Source organism: Cydia pomonella, chromosome 9 (genome assembly GCF_033807575.1).
Source record: "Cydia pomonella isolate Wapato2018A chromosome 9, ilCydPomo1, whole genome shotgun sequence".
NCBI classification, from domain to species: Eukaryota; Metazoa; Arthropoda; class Insecta; order Lepidoptera; family Tortricidae; genus Cydia; species Cydia pomonella.
Window position 1 is genome coordinate 2,801,412 of NC_084711.1, and position 21,992 is coordinate 2,823,403.

Genomic DNA, 21,992 nt, shown 5'->3' on the forward strand with positions numbered 1-21,992 from the left:
CAACGAAACTAACGCCAACGAAAGGGTATCGCCGGCCTTCGTTGGCCCTGTCTGGACGACTCAACAAACGCCAACGACCTTCGAGCAACACCGGCTAAGCCAACGACCGTTCGTGAATTATTTCGAGAATTGACTGGTTAAAATTCTAAAAAACGTCTCTGAAAAGTATAATTTTTCTGTTCGACCACAACTTAAAAACGCTGAAAATGTATTATTATTTTCTTAAGTATGGCAACATTTTAACTAAAACGTCAAGTTCATCTTTTCTGTCTTTCGAGGTTAAGGTGTCACTTTGTGAAGGTGCATATTCTTTACTTGGTATAAAAATCGCTAAAAATCTAAATAAGTGCTGCATAATTTTGTGAATCATTAAACAGTGATCATCTGCGATTATTACTAAGTTGGTTTTTTGTTTTATTTCAGATCACAATGGGGCGCCGACCCGCGAGATGGTAAATAGTTTACGTTTACGAGTTCGTGCTTTTCCTTGTCACCCACGACCATAATTAACACTGAATGTAATTTATTTCCAGTTACCGCTACTGCAAAAACAAACCGTACCCAAAATCACGGTTCTGCCGTGGTGTGCCTGACCCCAAGATCCGTATTTTCGACTTGGGCAAGAAGAAGGCGCCGGTAGACGACTTCCCACTATGCGTACACTTGGTGTCCGATGAGTACGAGCAGCTGAGCTCGGAGGCGCTGGAAGCCGGCCGTATCTGCTGCAACAAGTACCTCGTGAAGAACTGCGGCAAGGATCAGTTCCACATCCGCATCCGTCTGCATCCCTTCCATGTCATCCGCATCAACAAAATGTTATCGTGCGCTGGAGCTGATAGGTATGTAAAACATACGTGATGGAAAAAGTTATCAAAGTGAAGCAACTTCATCTTCAGTGTGATATGTCAGACAGTTTCACAATATATTTTTATATGTGGTATTAATAACCCCATACATAAATGTGTCCTAAACATAAAAAAAGTTAAGTTTGCTTAACTAACTAACAAAAATGTATTCAACATTTATTTGAGTATTTTATAAGGATACAAATTTGTAAGCAATTATATCTAGGGTTAAAAAGTGACTCGCACTACATTTAAAGACACTAAAATTTAATTTCATTTATTTAGCCCCATAAGTGCTTTTAGTAAGATATCAATTTATAATAAAATAACATAAAAATGCCAGAATCAAATTAAAAAAGTGTAATAATAGTTAAATCTTTTTTGTGTGAAAATTGAAAAAGTTCAACTGAAACAAATGAATGGTGACTTGCTTACTCTTACTCTTTTTGTGGAAAAACACTGAATTATAATATTCAATACTCTCGACTTGCCTTGTATTTAATATTATTGTGCAATATTTCACTAATCTAACCTTGATGTTGTCTTTGTTCTTATTATCTACATTCACCTTATGAACTATAGTTTGTTTTACTTTATTTTACCATTAGATAAAAGATAAACAATCTTAATGTCTTTTTCTTAAAAATGCTTTTTAAAAATTAGTTTATATTACTTATGAATGCAAACCAATGTAAATAATCTTATCATATTAAAAAATGTTTTTTAATAAAAAGATACATCACACCTTTTTTGTAATACAAAAACTAATAAAGCAAGATCCCAGACCCGCCAGACCTTACTTTTTTCTCATGACTAAAATGTATGGGATAATATAGTGATTGTAGGCATGCATATGCAGACATTAAACATACATACTAACACTATAATTATCCCATACATTTTATTCGTGACAAAATAAGTAAGGTCTGGTGGATCTGGGATCTTAGACTATAACTATAGCTTGTAAATAATGTCATTACAAGACAGGTAAATAAACCAGAGAATTGTTTTTGTCAGTGCAAATCAGTAACTCTCTTCATAGTATGCTACGCTTTGTAATACACATTCCATTACCCTAACTACTTATATACTTACCTTAACACATTCACTGCTGGGAATCCACCTGGTGGGCGCTCGTGAACTTTGTTCAGATCAGAACCCGCTGGGCGAGTTGTTTTGTACACAGCTATAGACCACCGGTTTCTGGGGTAGTGCGCCGTTTTTTTGTCTGGCAGTGAATGTGTTAACATAGATACTGTCAATTTCAGCGATTCAAAAAGGCACAAGTTTTTGGGTCTCATGTTCCATCCTAATACTTTAAATGCTATTTTGTTTTAAGAACTAAGAGAGCCACAATTTGACATTAGTCTTAGGTGGCTTGAAAGATATGGTTTTCTGGCCTTTGTTTTAAGGCATTCACTCATGGTAGAATTCATCTTTACAATCCGTCTTTACAGACCGGTCGAAACAACAGATTGATAGTGTATGTCAATATCGTCAAAGATTTACTTAATCAAAGACAATATCAGAAATCGCATTAAAAACCAGTGCAATCATGAATATCGTAACGATAAATTGACATTGTATGGCTTTGCAATCAAGAATTTGGATTTCGGTTTCATTATTGACGCATCCCTCATAACGCATCCCGCATCGATCATAACGACCAATCTCTATGTATTGACTGGCATTTTCGATGGTATACCAGCAATTTTCATAACAGGTTTCCACCCTCTGGAGTCCCTTCCAGATGTTGTCAGGAAGAGTTCACCACTCTATAGCAATTAAACTGTTGTTATCTATCCACTAAGATCACTTTATTGTTCTCAGTTTATTGTATAAATCAAGGAAAAACTCGTATTTTGCAATTTTGGTCCAGTTTTGTAGATACACTAACTGCATAGATACTCCCATATAAATGTAAATGATTACAAAGTTACATTTGAAGTGAATGATTCAGTGTACCTGTATATGTATAATATAAGCGCATTCAAGAAATAGAAGGTATCGAAAAGGAAAAAAACGTAGGATGTCTACCAAAAGAAATGAAATGCCATCAACAACATAACTTGTAAAAAAATCAAGTCTCGCAACTCAGTTCTTCTACCGTAAAAAGTTGTGAGATCCATGTAATATCAACTAACAAGAAGTCGGTTACATAGAAGAACTTAGTTGCCGCAAGACTTGTTTTTTTTTACAAGTCATGTTTTCGATGGCATTGTATTTGTCATGTTTAACATGAATATTTAAGCTTGTTACTAAAACTTATATGGGTGTTTCCTAAATTAAATTTTCATTTAATTTTAAATTCATTTATACATCATGATTATGGCTCATTGTTTTAAATTGAAATAGTACTATAGTACAATACTAATGGCTTCCTATTTTAATTACAGGCTCCAGACCGGGATGCGTGGTGCCTTCGGCAAGCCGCAGGGTACCGTAGCTCGCGTGCGCATTGGACAGCCCATTATGTCCGTGCGCTCCAGCGACCGCTGGAAGGCGCAGGTCATCGAGGCGCTCAGGCGTGCCAAGTTCAAGTTCCCTGGTCGCCAGAAGGTATGCACATCACTCATTTGATTTTTGAGATGTTTAAGTGAAAGAGATGCAGATAACCTGGTAAACCAAGTTGTCAGTAGAAAAAGACGCTATATTAAAATAATGTATAGGTGAACAACACTACGTCTATATTTCGTTTGATGATGGAAATGACTTGCCAGACTAATAATCACTGTCTGTTAATACTACAGGCGGATACTTCAAGTTGTTATCAAAATAATAAACCCACCAAAATATATAACGTATGCTGCATAGACGAACAATTTAACAGAGGCCTTACAACTGAAGACCAGCTGTGACACTGCAATGGCGGAAGGATTCAATTTCTGCGTTACTAATGTATACCTAGGCGGATTGAGTACATTTTCTCTAGTTTGGTACGAACACCTTTCTAGCTCGGGAATAAGGTTCAATTTAGTATGGCAAAAAATGTGAGAGCGCTCTCCACTGGTACAACTTCATGGATCAATATCGTAGTTTACGAAAGAATGTGATAATTGATTAACATATGTATGAAAATTTACTCTTTTTTTTCTTTCGATCGATATAATTTTTGCAACATTTGACCACGCATACCGGCGTATTTAATTTTTTTTCTTCGAACAATTAATGCACTGACGTTTCAATTTGACTGACGGCAGATTGGTGGATGAAGATAACTGTCAATGTGTGTGAGTCACGCGTAAATACTAGAAAATTGGTGGATGATGGAATCCTATTTGTGTTTTAGCGAAACTACGTCCTTAGTATTCTAGGTCCATGGTATGCTGCATTCTTTTAGGCCTGCAATTGTATTAACAGTAGACCAAGAATGGCAGTTGACTCACTGAAAACGCTCTCCAAGTTGAGTGTGGCAAGGCTGTGTGCTTAACTATCACTTTGAACAAAGCCAATTGTGCCATAAGACTAGAAATGATTATCATTGTTTCTGTTAATTCAAATAAAAGTTAATCCAAATCCAAGGTAAAAAATAAAACAGAAACCTATCTAACCCTTTTTATTACTCTAATTCTAGATCTACGTCTCCAAGAAGTGGGGATTCACCAAGTATGACCGCGAGGAGTTCGAGAAGCTGCGCGCGGATGACCGCCTGGCCAACGACGGCTGCAACGTCAAGTACCGCCCCGAGCACGGCCCGCTCGACGCCTGGCGCAAGGTACAGGTGGAGCTGCACAACGTCTGAGCCTGGACTATAATATACTGTAAAAACTATACGACTCTTTTATTTACGAACAATACGAACCTAGGAAACCCAATGTAACCATGGCTTATCTCCTAAATTACTGATCTTACACTGACCGAATTCAGTGAATCAAGTCACTTATTATTGCATCAGAAATTGATCAGAAACCAGTCGGAGGCCATATCTGACACAAATCACACAAGTAACAATGGTTTTTATATCATACATAAGGTAGGTTTCATCATGACTAAAAGCATAGTCACTAGAGCATTAAAAATCGATTTAATTCTGTTTACGGACTTGAGTAGAAAATCAAACTTGTCTGACTAAGCTAACCTTACAGCACCGACAAAGGCGCATACCGCGACCGGGATGTTGCTATAATACGCGCATAGCGTTGTCTTGCTCAAACTTCGGAGCAACGTGCGAATCGGATGCAGTGTGCCATGCATCTTAGGGCTCCTCTACATAATGTTGATGGCCCAGCGTAGGCCAGTCTAAGGGACGCAGCTATGCGGTGGAATGAGATAGCAATATCACTTGCTCCCTCTAACGCATAAATTACGCTGGGCCATCGTGTAGAGGAGCCATCAAGTTAGCCCTGTCGCGCTGGCAATATATTTGAGCCTTCCCCCAATAGCCTTGCCTGGGATTGTTATATTCGAATTAAATAAATGTAAGTGCCTGCTTCACTATGTCCAAATAAAGTCCTGAATAAGCTACTTATCTGACGAATGAAGTCAACGCTGGCATTTCACAAACTTCAAATAAGCTTAACTGGTAGATAAAGTGCTAAGTTTTGCAGGAAGTTTTATTTGGCAGATAATTTTATCCACGGACTCGCATCAATGAAGCGTTTCATTATTGCAAAAAATAGGTAGCCTGACCTAAAAATATAGCAGGCAAAAACAAAACGCAATCTGTCAAAAGAAATCACACAGCTGATTTTGCATAGGATTCGTGTGATTTGATGATTTATTTTCAGTTCCGTGTGAAAATGGGATTAATTTTAAGGGAAATTTAGATATTATTAGCCGGATATCATCAAAATTGCTCTGATAGTGGTGTAATATAATCTTGTTAACCATGGATTTCTTTACCGAGGTGATCGGAGAGACTGTAATTCTTGGGTTGGATTCGCTGATCCTCGGCTTCTGTGTGAAGCAGCTTAGCAAATGCAAGCATATATTAAATGCTTTACAGGTAATTAGAATATTTATTTAAGCTATATTTTTTATATACTTTGCCTGAGTTAATATAATCGTTTTTCAGAAGATAAACATTGCATAATAATAACAAACCCTGCAAGTTTGTGTTTGACTAAATTAATACTATACTATAACTACTTTTCATATGCATGCATTATGTAGATAATTAAAGACTTAAGATATGCTATTTTTATGTATTATTTTCGTATACTCATCTGCAATTCAATTACATACACCACTTAAAAAGGCTGAAATTTTTGGTCTTGAATATAATCTACTGTATCCATTAGTACAATAATACATTCATTTTTATTGCATATGTTTTCTGCAAATTCATGTTACACATAGTCCAAGTTCATTTTATCCCGTTAAAGAGTCCTAAAAGAGTTCAAAATTTCAGTATGTTTTTTGAACCTCCCATTTCATTGCTTTTGTACATATAGTTGACAACCGGTCTGGCCTAGTGGGTAGTGACCATGCCCATGAAGTCCATGGTCCTGTAGATTGTATATATAACATTGTCTGAGTACCCACAACACAAGCCTTCTTGGCTTACCATGGGAATTAGTCAATTTGTGTAACAATGTCAAAATAATATTTATTTTATTTTATAGAATGAAGATGGTAACTAAAAGGGAAAATAAACATTGTTCAGCTATGAGTTTTTTTTTTAATGTTCATTTTTAAAGAAACTATCTATCAAAATAATTATTTCTACAGACCGCACCAGTGCTGGACATAGACTCATCACTGTGCAGAGAGATCAGCAAGTACCCCAACCACACCATCCCGTATGTGGTGATCCGGGGCTTAGTGAAGCCTCTCGGGAACCCCATTGTTAGCAACTACAACAACTCCGTCACTGGTGTTGTGCAAAGGTGAACCAACTGTTTAAACTTTTGTCTTTTGCTTGTTTTTGTCATGTATCAATCAATCAATTAATAACATTATCTCTCAAGTTTGTAAATATTTATTTAAATTATTGCTTGAAATTATTGGTCATAGATTATGAAACAAAATTTGTGAGTAGGTATTATGGAAAACAAGAACATTGCCAGAATTGGCTGGGCCAGGAGAAGGAAAACTTGATATAGCCTAGCGGAGGGTGGGGCCATAGGTATAGGGCGCGCTCTCGGCGCGATCAGGCGAGGAAGACGCGCGCGCTGCCTCAGCCTAGGCACGTCTACACTAGCCGGATTGTGCGCGAGGCATTTGCCTCGCGTGTATGCTCGCTCTGTGTGAGCCTGCCTATTGGCATCAAAAAGGCTAATAGACTAATACCTCTAATGATACACCTCTTGCAAAATTCAAGGTAAGAGACATGTAATATATTTTGCGTGCAACATGTTACACTGTCATAGGGCACATATTTTGCTAAAGATTCCTAATAGAGGGCCTTCAGGAAAGCCTACGCCAAAGTTATGCTAACAATAACAGACCATACCAACAATGACACAGATTGAACTTGTTACAGGCTAACCATAAAGGAGCATGTGATAGCGCGCACATCAGCCGGTTTCTGGTCGGACCAGACGCGCACGATACATGAGGTGTGCAACTCCTGTCCCTTCGTGCTGAGCAATGGCAAGTTCAGCATTGAAGTGGTGGACGCGCTGGCAGCAGAGTTACTTGGTAAGATATAGACGCAGATTACAAAGCCACCCACAGTCTTTGATAGAAATTGCGCCTATTCTGCACGCAGTGCGTATTGAATTGCGGACATCGGGGTGCGTTAGTTTTCGTCGTGTGTGTAATTTTTTTATTTTGTATTATTTTTCTCATATTTTGTACTATCTATGAATATATATGTAGTCTGAAAGATTATACTCACCTTAATAATTGATTACTTGTAGTTTATTATATTTATTGCCCCTCGTTTTCCGTTATCTACTTGTTAACGTACTTTTCGGTATCCGAACGAATACTATGCGGTATTCGGGCGACTCGGGCGAATAGTAAAATTGTGGCCGAATAGGCCGGATCCCGAATAGTGGCCGAATATTTGTTGCATCTCGGTATTAGTAGTAAAATTCTACGTCTCGAGCTGCACGATTTAGGAACATCCCACACTATTTTATACTATAACACTACAGGTTCGCCCCTAAAACTCAATTTTTGTACAGTCGAGTTCACAAATATCTAATAATAAATCAAATATATTTACACGCCTCTAAGGCACTGACAATATGGTCGTGTAAATATACTCGAGCGTAGGTACTATTCACAGATACGAGTCGTAAATGTGGACGTAACTTAAATGAGCCGTCGCGCCTATATGCGGTTACCACAAGTTGTCATGTACCGTATTCCCATTTGTTTCCGGAGTACACTGCTCCGTCTTGTAGTTGAGATGATTTAAGTAACATAAGCCATAAATCTCCCCAGATATGGACGTGATCTCCGACAAGTTTGAGCCCATGTCCCCCGGCGTCATCGACCACGTGTGGGGGTTCTTCTCCGGCGTGAGGCAGCGGGGGCTCCAATCCATGGAGGAAATGCTGCGAGATGGTTCCTTTATAACTGCTGTGGGGGAGCTCAGTGGTCCCCCGGGGGCCCTGAAGATACAGCCACCGAGAGATGGTCTACCATTGTACCTCACAACTGCTACGAAGTCAACTTTACTCAAGAGATTGGCGAGCTCTAGAGATTTCCTAAGGTAAGATTAAATTACAGCTCTACTAGCAATCTTGGTCGTGCTCTAATCCATCAAAGAAATACTCCGTGACGGCTGCAAGTGGAGAAATGGGGCGTTGAAGATACAGCCGCCCAGAGATGATCTACTATTGTACCTCACAACTGCCATGAACTGAAGTTTACTTAAGAGATAGGAGAGCTCAAGACATTTTATAAGGCAGGACTCTTCATTAATGTTTCTAGTCTTCTTTGTCGGGCTCCAATCCATGAAAGAAATAATTCGCAAACGTTCCTTAATTACGGCTGTGAGGAAACTGATTGATCCACAGATGACGTAGGAAATGCTACGATGTTTCTTTCATAATGGCTTTGACCTGTAAGTCCTCTCACATGGCCAGTTTGGCCCTAAAGCAATTAAGATACAGTCCCCTAAGCCAATTAAGACCTAGGTTGCTCAAGAGACTGGCCTGAGTTTTAATCGCAACATACAAGTAAATGATAATGACTCCTCTTTTTTTACGTACTGATGATACAAATGCTTTGATATGACTCGATACGTACCTATATTTTTCATTTAAATGTTACAATGTATCTATTAGGTAGGTACGTCAGCATTATATTTTACTACAAAGTATGGTTCTAGAGACCTTAGAAGGCATCACATGACTTATTAATTATAGCTCTGGGTGCGCTTAATAAGCGCTGTAATACTTAATGTAGGAAAATTGGTTCGTTTTGTCTAATCACGCTATGACAGTCATAGAACTCATAGACAATGAACCCACATTCGTATTATTACGCGGGAACCAACATTCGTTGCTACTTTTGATTTGCGCGCTATGGTACTCGTTATATATTTACAACAATATATTTTCTTTCATAAATCATAAAATCATTATTTGCAAGAACACGGTTTAAAGGCCTTAAAATAAACAAAAGTTTCACGTGCTCAACACAACCTGCATGCTGCTTTCTCGTAATTAGTACGTCGTCTGTGCGTATGCTAAAGTATAGATAGGTGAAAAATGAAAATAGAGTTAAATTTTATTAATTAATATTTATTAAATATATGTTAGAAAGAATTATTGTCTTAAAACAGCCATGTTTTCTTAATCAGTAGGCCACCAACTCGCAAAAGAGGTGCACATGTTTAGTTCACGTGTACTTAGTTTATTACGATCGAATCGGACGCTGGCTGCGGCTGTCCTTAATTGCTCTTCATGAACGTTCGATATGTTCATCACTACTCAGTGAGTTTCACCTAAGATTTTGTATATGAATTCCTTTTCTTCATAAACATGGTGCTATTGTAGTGTAATTTTTAATAATTTGTGTAGTATTAAAACCTAGGGAAAAAGATAATAAAAAAATACGTAACTTAATGTGCCGTGGATATAAATATTGTTTGTTTAATCAAAAACACAAAACTAATTAACATTAATGGTACCTAATGCGTTGCTGTAAGTTAAATTATTCTGTTTGCGTTCAATTCCGATGTTTCGATATTTTCGACACCACAAATAGCAGTTTAATTACCTAAACATTGAACACATTAATGAGGCACTTACAACAAACTGGATTGAGAGATCGGCATGTCGTACTTATTTATTGACATTCTATTAGTTTCTGACTTTCTGTTGCCCGTTACAATGTTCACCGCACTCATGTAAGTGATTGTTACCTTTTATGTTACCTATATATGAATAAATTGGACGTATTTTTGCGAAAATTATTCAATCCACAAAAATCTGTCAATTTTATTTTTTTCTTTCAAAAATAAGTCATTCAATTGAATGACAAATTTTTGAGGATGGATCCTTCTCGCTAAATTACGTCCAATGCAAGTCTGAATAGATAAGTAGTCAAGCAGGGTTTCCCAAAAATTAAGTCGAATTCTATGAGTAGGTATAGGTTAGGGAATCTAAAATCTGATTCTGATGTTAACATGATTTCTGTATTTGTGCCATTGGTTTTCCCCTGTAATTTTAATTAGTTTTCTACGTTTATTTTTTTAATTGACGTAAATTCCAACCGAGGAATCTTTTATTCGAATTCGCGTAATTTTGTTGTGGCAACATTCCAAGTTGGCGGTAGAAAAGTCCCAGTAATGTACAGCCACGAAATCCACATAACAACAATTTTTTTTGTCGTGCCGGTTATGCCATCGCGTTTTTACACAATTTTCATATTATATGTAAATTGCTTTCATCTAGCTCGGCGACCTTGGCGTAACTATGGCTAAATGATGAACATTTTGAGCCGAGCATAATCTTATCATGGGCATGATGGTTTTCATTATGTAGGTACGTCACTAATGTCGACCGACTTGTCATATTTGGTTTTTTATTTGAACTAGATTAGACATAGATAGTATAGATTTAGTTCAGGTATGGTATCTTTGGGTACCCATACAGAGAGAAGCGCAACTTTAGGTAGCCCATACTTTATTAGGTCTCTAAATATTTTGGCTAACAATAAATATGAAGATAAACATGTTTGTTAATTGTGATACATACAAGATTGTATACTAATAACTCACATGCCTTTTCCAGAGTCCTAGTGGTCCTCTTCGGCACCGTAGCAGTGCTGGCAGGCTCCCGCATCGCCTACAAATACATATCGCGACGGCGACGCAAGGCGCGCGAGAACGAAGTGAAGAAGCAGCTCGCGGCGGGCCGGCGGGAGCGCCGCGCGCGCGCCCGCGACCGCGACCTGAGCGAGGCGCAGCTCTGCGTGGTGTGCGCCGAGAACCCTAAGGAGGTGTGTTCTGTAGGACTGGTGCTCTAACGTTTCCAACACAGTAGCAGTGATAGTGGGCATCGCTACCAGTACATATTGCAGTGCCGGCGCAAGACGCGCGAGAACCAAGTCAAGAAGCAGCCAGCGGCCGGTCATTGAGAGCGAGAGGCTGCTGAGAATCCTAAGGAATTTAATGAGCAGTGATTGTTTTTTTTCCATCAGCATTCTTGGTGCGATGACGTCAAATGACACACGACAGCGACCTAGGGTTGTCGACGTGTATAATATGATTGACGTTTAAAATTATGTAATATTATGTTGTCATTGAAAATGAAACACTATTTTTTTACTTAATCAGTTATTATAATTGTGTATAATTTTTTTTACTGTAACCCAAAATTCCTCAATTTTTTCGGAGGGTATGCTGACGATTAGTTTTCGTAATTTTGATTGCCCTGTCAAACAACAGCAACCAGCTTGTTTATTTTCTGAAACAAAAGTAATATTGCAACTGTGTTACATTTTCTCATATACTCGTAGTAAATTAACCCTTCATTTCATTATGCATATTGGGTTTACATGTTCTGAGAATATTTTCTGTATTTTTGTTTTATACACTATTTTATTTTTATATTTGATTCATGGTTCAAACAATTTAATATTGGGCACTACTGACAACCCTAGCACTGCACCAAAAATGCTGGAAAAAGTACGATCACTGTTAATGAGCAGTGTAGTCTGAAAATCCTGAAGAAGTAGGTGATCAATGATCATACGACAACATTGTGACCACTAGTTACTAGTTTACAAATGGTCAGTTAACCGTGGTGATACTGGTTAGACAGCGCATTATTGTATGTCCACTCGAACGTCATTGTCAGTTAATATGTTAGAGAAGACCAAAGTCATATCTATGTTCTTTTCTCTTCATTGGAACTTAGCATCATCAACATCATACAACACACGGTCCAAAACTCACGCGTGTGTTGTTTATAGATAGACTTTAAGCTATTGCATTAAGGTTCAATAACAACCTTCACCTTCTTTATAGATAATCCTGCTACCCTGCGGCCACGTGTGCCTCTGCGAGGACTGTTCCGACAACATCACAGAGCAGTGCCCGATCTGCAGGGAGCGGATAGAATCACGCGCGCCGGCCTTCATCACGTAGGGGCTGATACAGCGGGCTGGTTGAGACGACGGGGCAGGTTGAAACGGTGAACTTGAGAGTATGGGGCAGGATGTAAAGTTTTTAATCTCCATCCTCGACAATAGTGAAAATTAGACGCTCGTTAATTGTTTTTATTTGGTGCATTTCCTGCTACACTGGTGCTGATGTAATGTAGGCAACAGAAGCATGCCATGTGTTATACAGGGGTCATTTTACTAGGCTAGCTGGCTGGCCTAAATAATATTATTGTTTAAGCTGATTCTACACCTACAGTCAACCTAAAGTGAGTTTGCGCAGTAAGTTCATACTTAGATAAAATAGCGCTCACGTGCTAAACAGAGCTCATTGGCCTACCCCGAAAACGGAAATCCGCAAATTGCGGGTATCTTTCTCTGTTACTAATTACGCCTTATATGGAGTAAAAGAGAAAGATGTCCGCAATTTGCGAACTTCGGCATTCGCGGTAGGCGCTCTGTTTATTAGTCAAATAGTATACTGCTATAGTTTAGCTTAGCCAGTTACTATGTCATAGTTCAATAAAATAATGTGTATTTTATAAATGTCTCATTATATTCTTTCTTATGATTAATGTAACAATGCAATGTATTTGTATTATTTATGAAATATTGTTCACTTAACCCAAGGCTCGAGTGTAAGCGCGCCCCGAATTGTACAATATAGTTAACTAATTTTAGGTTATGTTTGTAATAAAGCTGAGCGTATTTTGTGCTAAGTTGATAGGGTGTGTACGAAAATAATAAACGTTTTATATAAAATTGTGTATAATCTAATTGCATTGATCCTAATTTCCCACAGAATCCGAACAACTATCATCTTCATTCGGAATCTGTTCATCATGTCCATTCACCAGTATATTTTGTGTGTTCTCTAAGCCATATCACTCAAGTAAGCTGTTTCTTAGAATTAGTTTAATCAGTTTCATTCTTTCCTTTAGCACATTTTCCTGAAAATTATATTACTATTATTATATTAGTATTACTGCAATTAAGTGGGGGGGGGGGGGGGTGTAACTATCAGAACGGGATAGTCTTATGTATCTTTCTCTAGGTTATTACCAGGAATGTTGTAAAACTAGTTTTTAATTTTGTCGCATTGCGTATGTTCTGCCCCTCACGGGCCCACGCTGTACATCAGTGGCGGATCGTTCAAAGAACTCGATTCCCACCGGCTTGTCTAATTTCAGTACGTTGTCCGTCCGTCCGTTACTGTCAGAATCGGTTCATGGAGAAAAGGAAAGCAAAATTAGCTCCGGGTTCCCTACGAATATTTGTGACGCGCCGCCACTGCTGTACATATCATATCATATAGTATATAGATACTATGCACAAAATTATCTATATACTATATGATCCCCCACCATCTATGACGGCAATAGAAATAGCAGGGCACCGAAGCAAATAAAGCCTGACCAGTAATATATGATCACGTGCCATATTGCGGAATATAATTAGAACTAAATTTTTCATACTAAACTGAACTGTCACCCTATACATGATAATAACAGCGCCCTCTTGACAATGATAATGGAGGAGATTATTGAAAGACCTATCCAACGACACCCAAATGGAGTTGAAGCAAAAAAATCATCCCAATTTTCGTGTAGGGGTGTAGGAGAGGTACAGGGGGTTTACCCGAAAAAAATGTTTATTTATATATTTTATTTTACCTCTTCCTCGTCATGATTTATGTATACAGTTTTGTGCAATATAATACCAGTACACTCTGCGACGAAGATCGAAAATCTTATAGAAAAGTTTATTTTTTTCTGGATGACTTGGGTGTAGATGTAAAGCTTTGATTGAAAATAATAGGAAAGATTCTAAATTACAATTATAGTACACAATTGTATTTTTTTCGTAGGGTTTTATGTTTTTATAGGAATTTCCGCAACTTAGTAGAAACAGCCGTTTTTCATGATATATATTTTTTTACTTCCAATATCATTTAAGTAAAGGTTACAGTTAATTTTGAAACAATATCAAGTAATGCATAATAATTATATAAAAAGATACAATATTATTGATCTAAAGTTATAGTTTTCCCTTAATTTACATTTCCTTATGTACTGCTATTAAATTGCACACAACTGTACATTCATGCTAAATTCTTTAAAGCAAATGTTTTTTAAAGCGCGTTGTAAATGCGCTCGTGCGTATGAAATTAATTCTAACTATACTCTGGCAAACCCACTTTGCCAGGAAAAAAGGCTTGAAATTAAAATTGTCTATGGGAGAACAACCCTTCGCGCCTACATTTTTCAAGGAAGCATCCGAAATGAGTGAAAAGTGCCATAATGTTCCTTGGTTTACTGATATTCTATACAAAGTCAAGAATATGTGCTTTAACAGGTGGTCTGAATATTTCGATGAAAGATCTCGCACAAAGGGCAAATGGTACAAAACGATTCAACCCTCACTTCCTCGAGCCCCATGGTTTTCTTTTTGTAAGTTGAACAGGCAGGATCTAATTGTTGCCTTTAGATTGCGATCTGGCCACATTCCTTTGAATAATTTTGCGTTTTTGATGCGTAAAGTTGACTCGCCCAATTGTAATGTATGCGGAGTAATTGAAGACGTGTTTCATATAACAATGGAATGTCGCCGAGGTGTCGCACAGCGTCGCTTGCTTAATGTCTGTTCCTATGACCTCGGCCGAGTCAATAGCATCCTAGCATCCCCTGCTTCGGAAGAGGCTGGGCTCCTTTATTCTATGGTTATCGATATCATAGCACGTAGAAATAGTGAAAATTAGACTGGTGTAGTTTTGTTAGAGAGCCACTATGAGGGTGGCATTTATTTAAAAACCCTCAATAAATAAAGATTAAAAAAAAAAAAAAAAAAAAAAACATTTTTCAAATTTGTCGCTTGCTTCTACTGATAGAAATGGCTTGCCAAAGTTTTCTAAATTTCTTAAGGTTTATTTTTAAATTAAAATTTGACGTACAGAGGAATAATTTCGTTGAATTTGCGTAATTTTGCTTTGGCAACATTACGAGTTGCCGGTAGAAAAGTCCCGTTAATGTACAGCCACGAAATGTAAGCCATGTTTATCCACCTAACAATATAAATTATTACAGCTATTTTTTAATCATGCCGACGGCAAGCCGTTTATGCATTAACCATCGTACTTTTACGAAATTTCATAGTATTTAAATTGCTTTCATCTAGCTCGGCGACATTGGCGTGCCGATTCTTTGGCTAAATCAACTGGCTAAATAATGGACATTATTGAGTCGAGCATTATCTTATCATGGCTGTACATTGAACTTTCATTATGGACGTCACGATTGCCGACTTGTCATATTTTGGTTATATCATTTTTGCCTAATGATTTGTTCACCGCTTTTTACCTAAATTGAACTAGACGAAACCTAGTAGATTTATCTCGGGGTCCATTTAGCCTAAGTGTTATGTGCTTAATTACTCCCACTACAGACGAAATGCCTCTAGCAATGAGTCGTGTGTAGTGCGATGTCGCAAGTGGTTATCTGTCCCTAAATTAGGTATCTATTGTGTATAAACCGTTCAAGCATGTCTACTCAGTTATTCGTTGCGGAATGGCACAGAATACCTTCAACACCCGATGTTCCTGTTGTTGACACTAAGCGGTATGTACTGTACTGGCACCCAGCAAGCCTGGGCCCCGTGTGTGTATTTGCGTATTATGACGTAGTTGTAAACGAAGCCTTTTAGGGCCGCGAGATTCGATCTATGAATAGGTGAGTGATCTTTGGGTGAAATCTTAGGTAGGTAAAGGTCTCCAAATATTTTGGTATTGTAAACACCAACAGAATAAATACGAAGATAAAGGGATGGGCCCTTGATAACAAATATAGGTATGTGTTTGAGTAACTGACATCTTTGTTTATTCTGATTTGATACATATAAGATTATATACTAATAACTCACATGACTTTTCCAGAGTACTGGTCCTCTTTGGCACCATAGCAGTATTAGCAGGTTCCCGCATCGCCTACAAATATATATTACAGCGACGGCGCAAGGCGCGCGAGAACGAAGTGCTAGCAGCCGGCCAGCGGGAGCGCTGCGCGCGCGTCTGCGACCCCGACCTGAGCCAGGCGCAGCTCCTGCTCTGTGTGGTGTGCATCGAGAATCCTAAGCAGGTGTGTGCTGTAGGACTAGTATAACACAGTAGTGGTTTGTAGCTACAAGTAGCGAGAACAGAGGCAAGAAGGACCTGAGCGAGGCGCAGCTCTGTGTGGTCTGCGCCAAGAACCCTAAGGTGTGTACTGCAGTAGCAGTGGTCCATCACTACATATAGTATATATATAGTGAAAATAAAGGTGAGAAGGACCTGAACGCGGCACAGATCTGTTCGTTGTGCGCCAATAAACCTAGTATAACAAGGGTGGCGGGTTCATTGCTACAAGTAGATGGCAATAAGTGCCGAGAATCCTAAGGAGGCGAGTGTTTATTCAAGACCAGGAATTCCCTAAGGACCATTTGTGCATTCCGTCTACAGCTGGAAAAGTAAGCATACCGGTTTTCTACACCCCTGAGACAATGCCTGATGATCTGATGAATCCAGAGCGACGCACCACACAGTAAGGGCTACTTGCGTGTTCCAGGGTTAGCCAACTCAAAGTTTACCGTTTATACAGGATGGACCTTAAATCAGTCAACCAAAAATAAAATACAGACCAGCCAAAGAGCAATGGAAAGAAGCTGTTTAACTAAACGATATTGATAGAATAAGATGCTCCGATATTAGAAAAAGGACGCAAATAGCCGGGTCCACACAGAGCGAGCATACGGGCGAGGCAATTTCCTCACGCACAAACCGGCCAGTGTCAGCGTGTCTCGGCCGAGGCGGCGCGCTCGGGCGAAGAAAACGCACGTACGTGCTCGCTCGCTCGCTCGCTCTCTCTGTGTAGACCCGCCTAATAACTGATGCCTCATACTTTGCTCAGAGTATGAAATGGAGATGGGCTGGTCATGTGGCAAGGCTCAACGGTACGTGGATAGGAAAGGTGACCAAATGGAAAGGGCCCCACAGCTCTATAAAGAGAGGACATCCATTAGCCAAGTGGCAGGACAAAATAGTTGCTACTGCGGGCAAAGAATGGCAAAGTGTAGCAAAAGATAAAGACAGATGGAGACAGCTGGAGGAGGCTTTTACCACCTTTTCCCCAGAAAGGGTCTACAGCAGAAAAATAAAAGTATTATAATTTTTTATTTGTTATTTAGAAACCAAACAGTCATATAAACATATAAATATGAAAAATATATGAATCAAATATATAAAATTCTCTGTAGGATAACGAAACTCTAATAAATAAATAATTAAATAAAAACAGGGTTAAACTATACTGTCCACTTTAGGCGTCTTTGATCATTAACATTTTTATTTTATTTATTTATTAAGATGTAATTACCGAAGTTCAAACAATACCATACCATACAGGTAACTCTTGCTGCCAGTATTCCTTGATAGACAGACTAAGCCAATGTATTAAGGTTTAATACAATAACCAACTTCACCTACCTTACAGATAATCCTCCTACCCTGCGGCCACGTGTGCCTTTGCGAAGACTGTTCAGACAGAATCACAGAGCAGTGCCCGATCTGCCGAGAGCGGATAGAATCACGCGTCCCGGCCTTCATCACGTAGGGGCTGATACAGGGCATGTTGAGACTTGGGACGGGGACAAGTTAAGTTGATACAGCGGGGCTTGTTGAGACAATTGGACAAGTTGAAACAGGTGAGGCAAGTCAAAACAGTGAAGTGACTTGAGAGTATAGGGCAGGATCTAGTTTTAATCTAGAGCCATGGGAATTTATACCCTCGTAAATTACTTTTATAGACAACAGTTGAGGTAAAAACATGCCATTTGTTATACAGGAGTCATTTTACTAGGCTAGTCTAGTCTAAATAATATTATTGTACTACACCTATAGGCAGGAGTTTTAGCAATGAATTACTTATATAAAATAGCGTCAGCAGTCAATCAAATAGAGCCAGTGTTATTTTAAAAGTGTTATTGTATTCCTTTTTTTATATTAATAAAGCATTCTTTATGAAATATTGTTCACTTAACCCAAGGATCAACTGTAATTGCTAATTGCCCGAATTGTACAACATAGTTAATTCTAGGTTATGTTTGTAATAGAGCTGAGCATATTTTGAAGTTCATATTGTGGGTGTGTGTATGTTAATTAATAATTGTTTTATATAAACTTGTGTATAATTTAATATATTCATTAAAAACCTATTTGCATTGATCCTAATTTCCCACAGGATCCGGAACAACCATCATCTTCATCCGGGATCTGTTCATCAGCATGTCCATTCACCGGTACATTTTGTTTGTTCTCTAAGCCATATTGCTCTAGTAAATTGTTTATCTTTGAATTACTTTCCGCTTCATTTGTTTCTTTAGCACATTTTCCTGAACAGTTACCACAGTTTTCCTTATTCTTTACCTTACTCTTGCATCTGCCTTTACTTTTAATATTTACAGGCTCATCATTCAGATCTTTCATAGCTTTGTCCAGCTCACTCTCAGGTTGCTTGGCATTGTACTCTTCTAACATTTTCTTGGCCTTAGAGCTCTTGCCGATGCCAAGGCGGGGTAGGCCTTTGTTCAGGCCCTCAAGGAGTACACAGGCCTTGCAGACTTCCTGTGAAGAGACGAATTTGCACCGCACACATATCCTTTGGGATGGGAGAGATACTTCCTCTTTCACTGCCATTGTTTCACCTGGAAATTTACAAAAATTGTTGGTAAAACTTATGCAACAGGTTTTCACACTACACATGTAACATCTAGATTGCTGTAACCCCTTGAACCCACGCCTATCAAACGATTAAGGGTCAGACTCAATTGAATGGCATTAACCCATTCAGGGCCAGCGACTCAGCGTATGGGTCATGCTCAAACAGTTCCGCAGGGCCAGTGACTCACATGTGAGCCATGAAGGAATTCCGATTTAAACATAAACAAAACATAATTTGACGTTATATCGTACTGGATACGTACTATAAGGTATATTACGATTAAAAATTATATAAAAGTTTTATAAAATGTAAATAGAGCCTAAAATATTCAATTTTGGTTTACTATCAGTGCAATATAGTAAATATACTGAAATTCTAGATACATACGCGTTGCAAGCAAACAGAAAATCCATATTTCAAAGATACCAAAGATATTTATAAATAGATTTTAGAAATTATTGATATGACTCAGGGTATGGGTCACTGTGGCCTGGCGCTATTTGTAAAAACTACAAATGTTTCTGTAGCAAGCCAAAATAAACTTTATTGGCTGATTTTATTATTACATGTTAAAGCTGTACCATTTTACAACCGATTACTGTTTAGACAATGGCAAGCAACATTTACCAAGCCGCAGTATAATAATATTATGTTTTGTGCGAGGGGTAATTAGAAAGAAACTACTAAAATACATTTTAAGTGGTCTATTGTTACTATATTATAATTACTTTTACCAAAACAAAGATTATGACCGACCAAGTGTAAAAGCTTATCGGACACACTTGGACAATAAACAATGATTGCATCCGAGCGCTATTATCTTTCATGTGGTATTTTCACAGGAGTTCAAGAAGTGTTTCATCCCATCCCCCCTATTAGAGATGTATTTTGGAGTAATTCGGGAAATATTATTTAGTCACGATTTATTCGTCGGCAACGTTACACTGCTCCTGTGCTGTTTAGTGATTTCGTATTTTGTGACCTTGCCTATGAATTACCGGAACTTTTTTGTTTTATTTTTAATTTTTAGTACAAGCTTTTATCGCTGACTGTACTTTGTTTTTCACATGCACCTAATACTTATCAAGACAATTGTAACAACCCCAAACACTACACGCGCGCTAGAACTGTAGTATGATTTACAGCATGCGAAGGTTCGCGAAATGACACACCAGGGGCCATTAGCCAGTTCCAAGCAAGTTGTATTGTTATGATTTTCTGCCTTATCATAATTATCATAAAGTCTAAATCAAAAGCATCATACTATTAAGTGGAGTTTGTTTTAAATATAATATGAGAGTCAAATGTCTAATTTTAATGTAGGGGTTTTAAATTTGAATGTTTATACCTGAATAAATAATGTCCATAATACAAGTGGGCCTGATCTTCTCCATATCTTTGAGGAGCGCCCGCGCGTGCCCACGATACGCATTGGGAGCAAACACACATTCTGTAGAGAAGTATACCAGTTTCTTGTAATGTGCATACATCACTATCTCTTTCTCATATGTGTACTTGAGTGGCTTCACTCTTGGGATTGTGCCCTCACTGCCCTGAAACATGTCATGAAGATTCTAATTATATAAATCAAGTGTGAATGATTTCAACATTAGTGTTCAGTAGAGACTACTCAATCTATCTGGTTTTAGTTTTGCCCAATTATATGGTCATTTTAATATCAGGGTATATATAGAAACATAGTTTAAAAGGTGTCTTATAATTGAATTTTATTAATTCAAGCTAACAACTATAATATCATCTAAGCACATATAACAAAAAGTGTAGGCTAATTGATTTAAAAAATAATTTTCCTATAAGAGTTTTAAATACTTACAGTAGATATAGCTGTGCACCTCTTTAACCTGGCTATGTCTCCTCGCAGCACATTCATGAGAACTGTCTCTGCAATATCATCAGCGTTGTGCCCTGTGGCTATGCACTTTACCCCAAGCATAGCTGCCCCCCGGTCCAACGCCTGCCTTCGGAACACTCCACAAAAAGTACAATTGTTCTTCCTACCAATTTGTGCTACTATTTCATCCATCGTCCATCCATACAAATCTTTGTATGACAAAATTTTTAAAGACATTTCATAGTCATCACGGTTCTGTTTAACAGTTTCAAGACTGTCATCTCTGTACCCGGTAATACCTTCATCTATAGAGAGCAGCATCAGGTTCAAGCCGTAGTCGTACCGCTGGTTGAGCGTCTTCATCACGTGCGCGAGTACTGTGGAGTCCTTGCCACCAGATGCAGCAATTGCGACTGCATCTCCGCTGTTAAAAAGTTCGCCTTTTGTGATTGTGTAATGTATTTCTGTCTCGAAGGCCCAATAGAAACATTCTTTGCACAGCGCATCACCGGTTTTTGGACGCTGGAAACAAATGCGATGAACATCAATCAATCAATTTTTCGTGTTATGACTCCATCAAGGTGTTGATGATTCTGCCAATGTCGAGGTTGGATAAGACACGGCTAGTATATGAATCTTATCATATTACGGTCATAGACAATCATGTAAAACAATCTAGTCTGAGTAAAACATAACCTAAAAAAAACATGAAATTTACCTTTAGTACAGCGTTCTTGCCACAACCAGCCCTGCAAGCCACGGGCATCGTAATTCTATTACTTTACTCTGGGCCTAGGCTTTATTTAATTCAATTCCGTAATGTTTACTCCGTATGGCAAAAGATCTAATGAAAAGACACTACACTACAATCTGACAACAGTGACAACTGACATTATTGACAAGTAGGTGTTTTTTACTTCCATACACTCTTACATGAACATGAAAAAGATTAATTAGTGCTATTTTGCCTATTTTACTTTACACATTGGTACTTCGAAAATTTTAACGCTAATGGGACATTTTTATAAATAAAATATATCT

The 21,992-nt window shown here is 38.2% G+C and overlaps 4 protein-coding genes across 4 annotated transcripts; 3 read left to right on the plus strand and 1 right to left on the minus strand.

Annotated features, from left to right (window-relative positions):
* Positions 1 to 185: 185 nt before the first annotated feature.
* Positions 186 to 4,616, plus strand: LOC133521108 (large ribosomal subunit protein uL16). The gene is made up of 5 exons (XM_061855872.1): positions 186 to 300; positions 424 to 452; positions 534 to 839; positions 3,242 to 3,404; positions 4,420 to 4,616. The coding sequence occupies exons 2-5, from the start codon at positions 430 to 432 to the stop codon at positions 4,585 to 4,587; spliced, it is 660 nt and encodes a 219-aa protein (XP_061711856.1). The 5' UTR covers positions 186 to 300; positions 424 to 429; the 3' UTR covers positions 4,588 to 4,616.
* An 890-nt stretch (positions 4,617 to 5,506) lies between these two features.
* Positions 5,507 to 13,115, plus strand: LOC133521107 (mitochondrial E3 ubiquitin protein ligase 1-like). Its single transcript, XM_061855871.1, has 6 exons — positions 5,507 to 5,790; positions 6,516 to 6,673; positions 7,270 to 7,427; positions 8,181 to 8,451; positions 10,982 to 11,189; positions 12,220 to 13,115. The coding sequence occupies exons 1-6, from the start codon at positions 5,674 to 5,676 to the stop codon at positions 12,337 to 12,339; spliced, it is 1,032 nt and encodes a 343-aa protein (XP_061711855.1). The 5' UTR covers positions 5,507 to 5,673; the 3' UTR covers positions 12,340 to 13,115.
* Positions 13,116 to 15,571: 2,456 nt separating this feature from the next.
* On the plus strand, positions 15,572 to 18,558 carry LOC133521137 (mitochondrial E3 ubiquitin protein ligase 1-like). Its single transcript, XM_061855923.1, has 3 exons — positions 15,572 to 15,967; positions 16,282 to 16,483; positions 17,873 to 18,558. Exons 1-3 carry the CDS (start codon positions 15,891 to 15,893, stop codon positions 17,990 to 17,992), a joined length of 399 nt encoding a protein of 132 aa, XP_061711907.1. The 5' UTR covers positions 15,572 to 15,890; the 3' UTR covers positions 17,993 to 18,558.
* Position 18,559: 1 nt separating this feature from the next.
* On the minus strand, positions 18,560 to 21,869 carry LOC133521125 (cytoplasmic tRNA 2-thiolation protein 1). Its single transcript, XM_061855904.1, has 4 exons — positions 21,670 to 21,869; positions 20,934 to 21,473; positions 20,448 to 20,652; positions 18,560 to 19,082 (listed from the first exon to the last, which is right to left on the minus strand). The coding sequence occupies exons 1-4, from the start codon at positions 21,715 to 21,717 to the stop codon at positions 18,583 to 18,585; spliced, it is 1,293 nt and encodes a 430-aa protein (XP_061711888.1). The 5' UTR covers positions 21,718 to 21,869; the 3' UTR covers positions 18,560 to 18,582.
* Between the last annotated feature and the right edge of the window lie 123 nt (positions 21,870 to 21,992).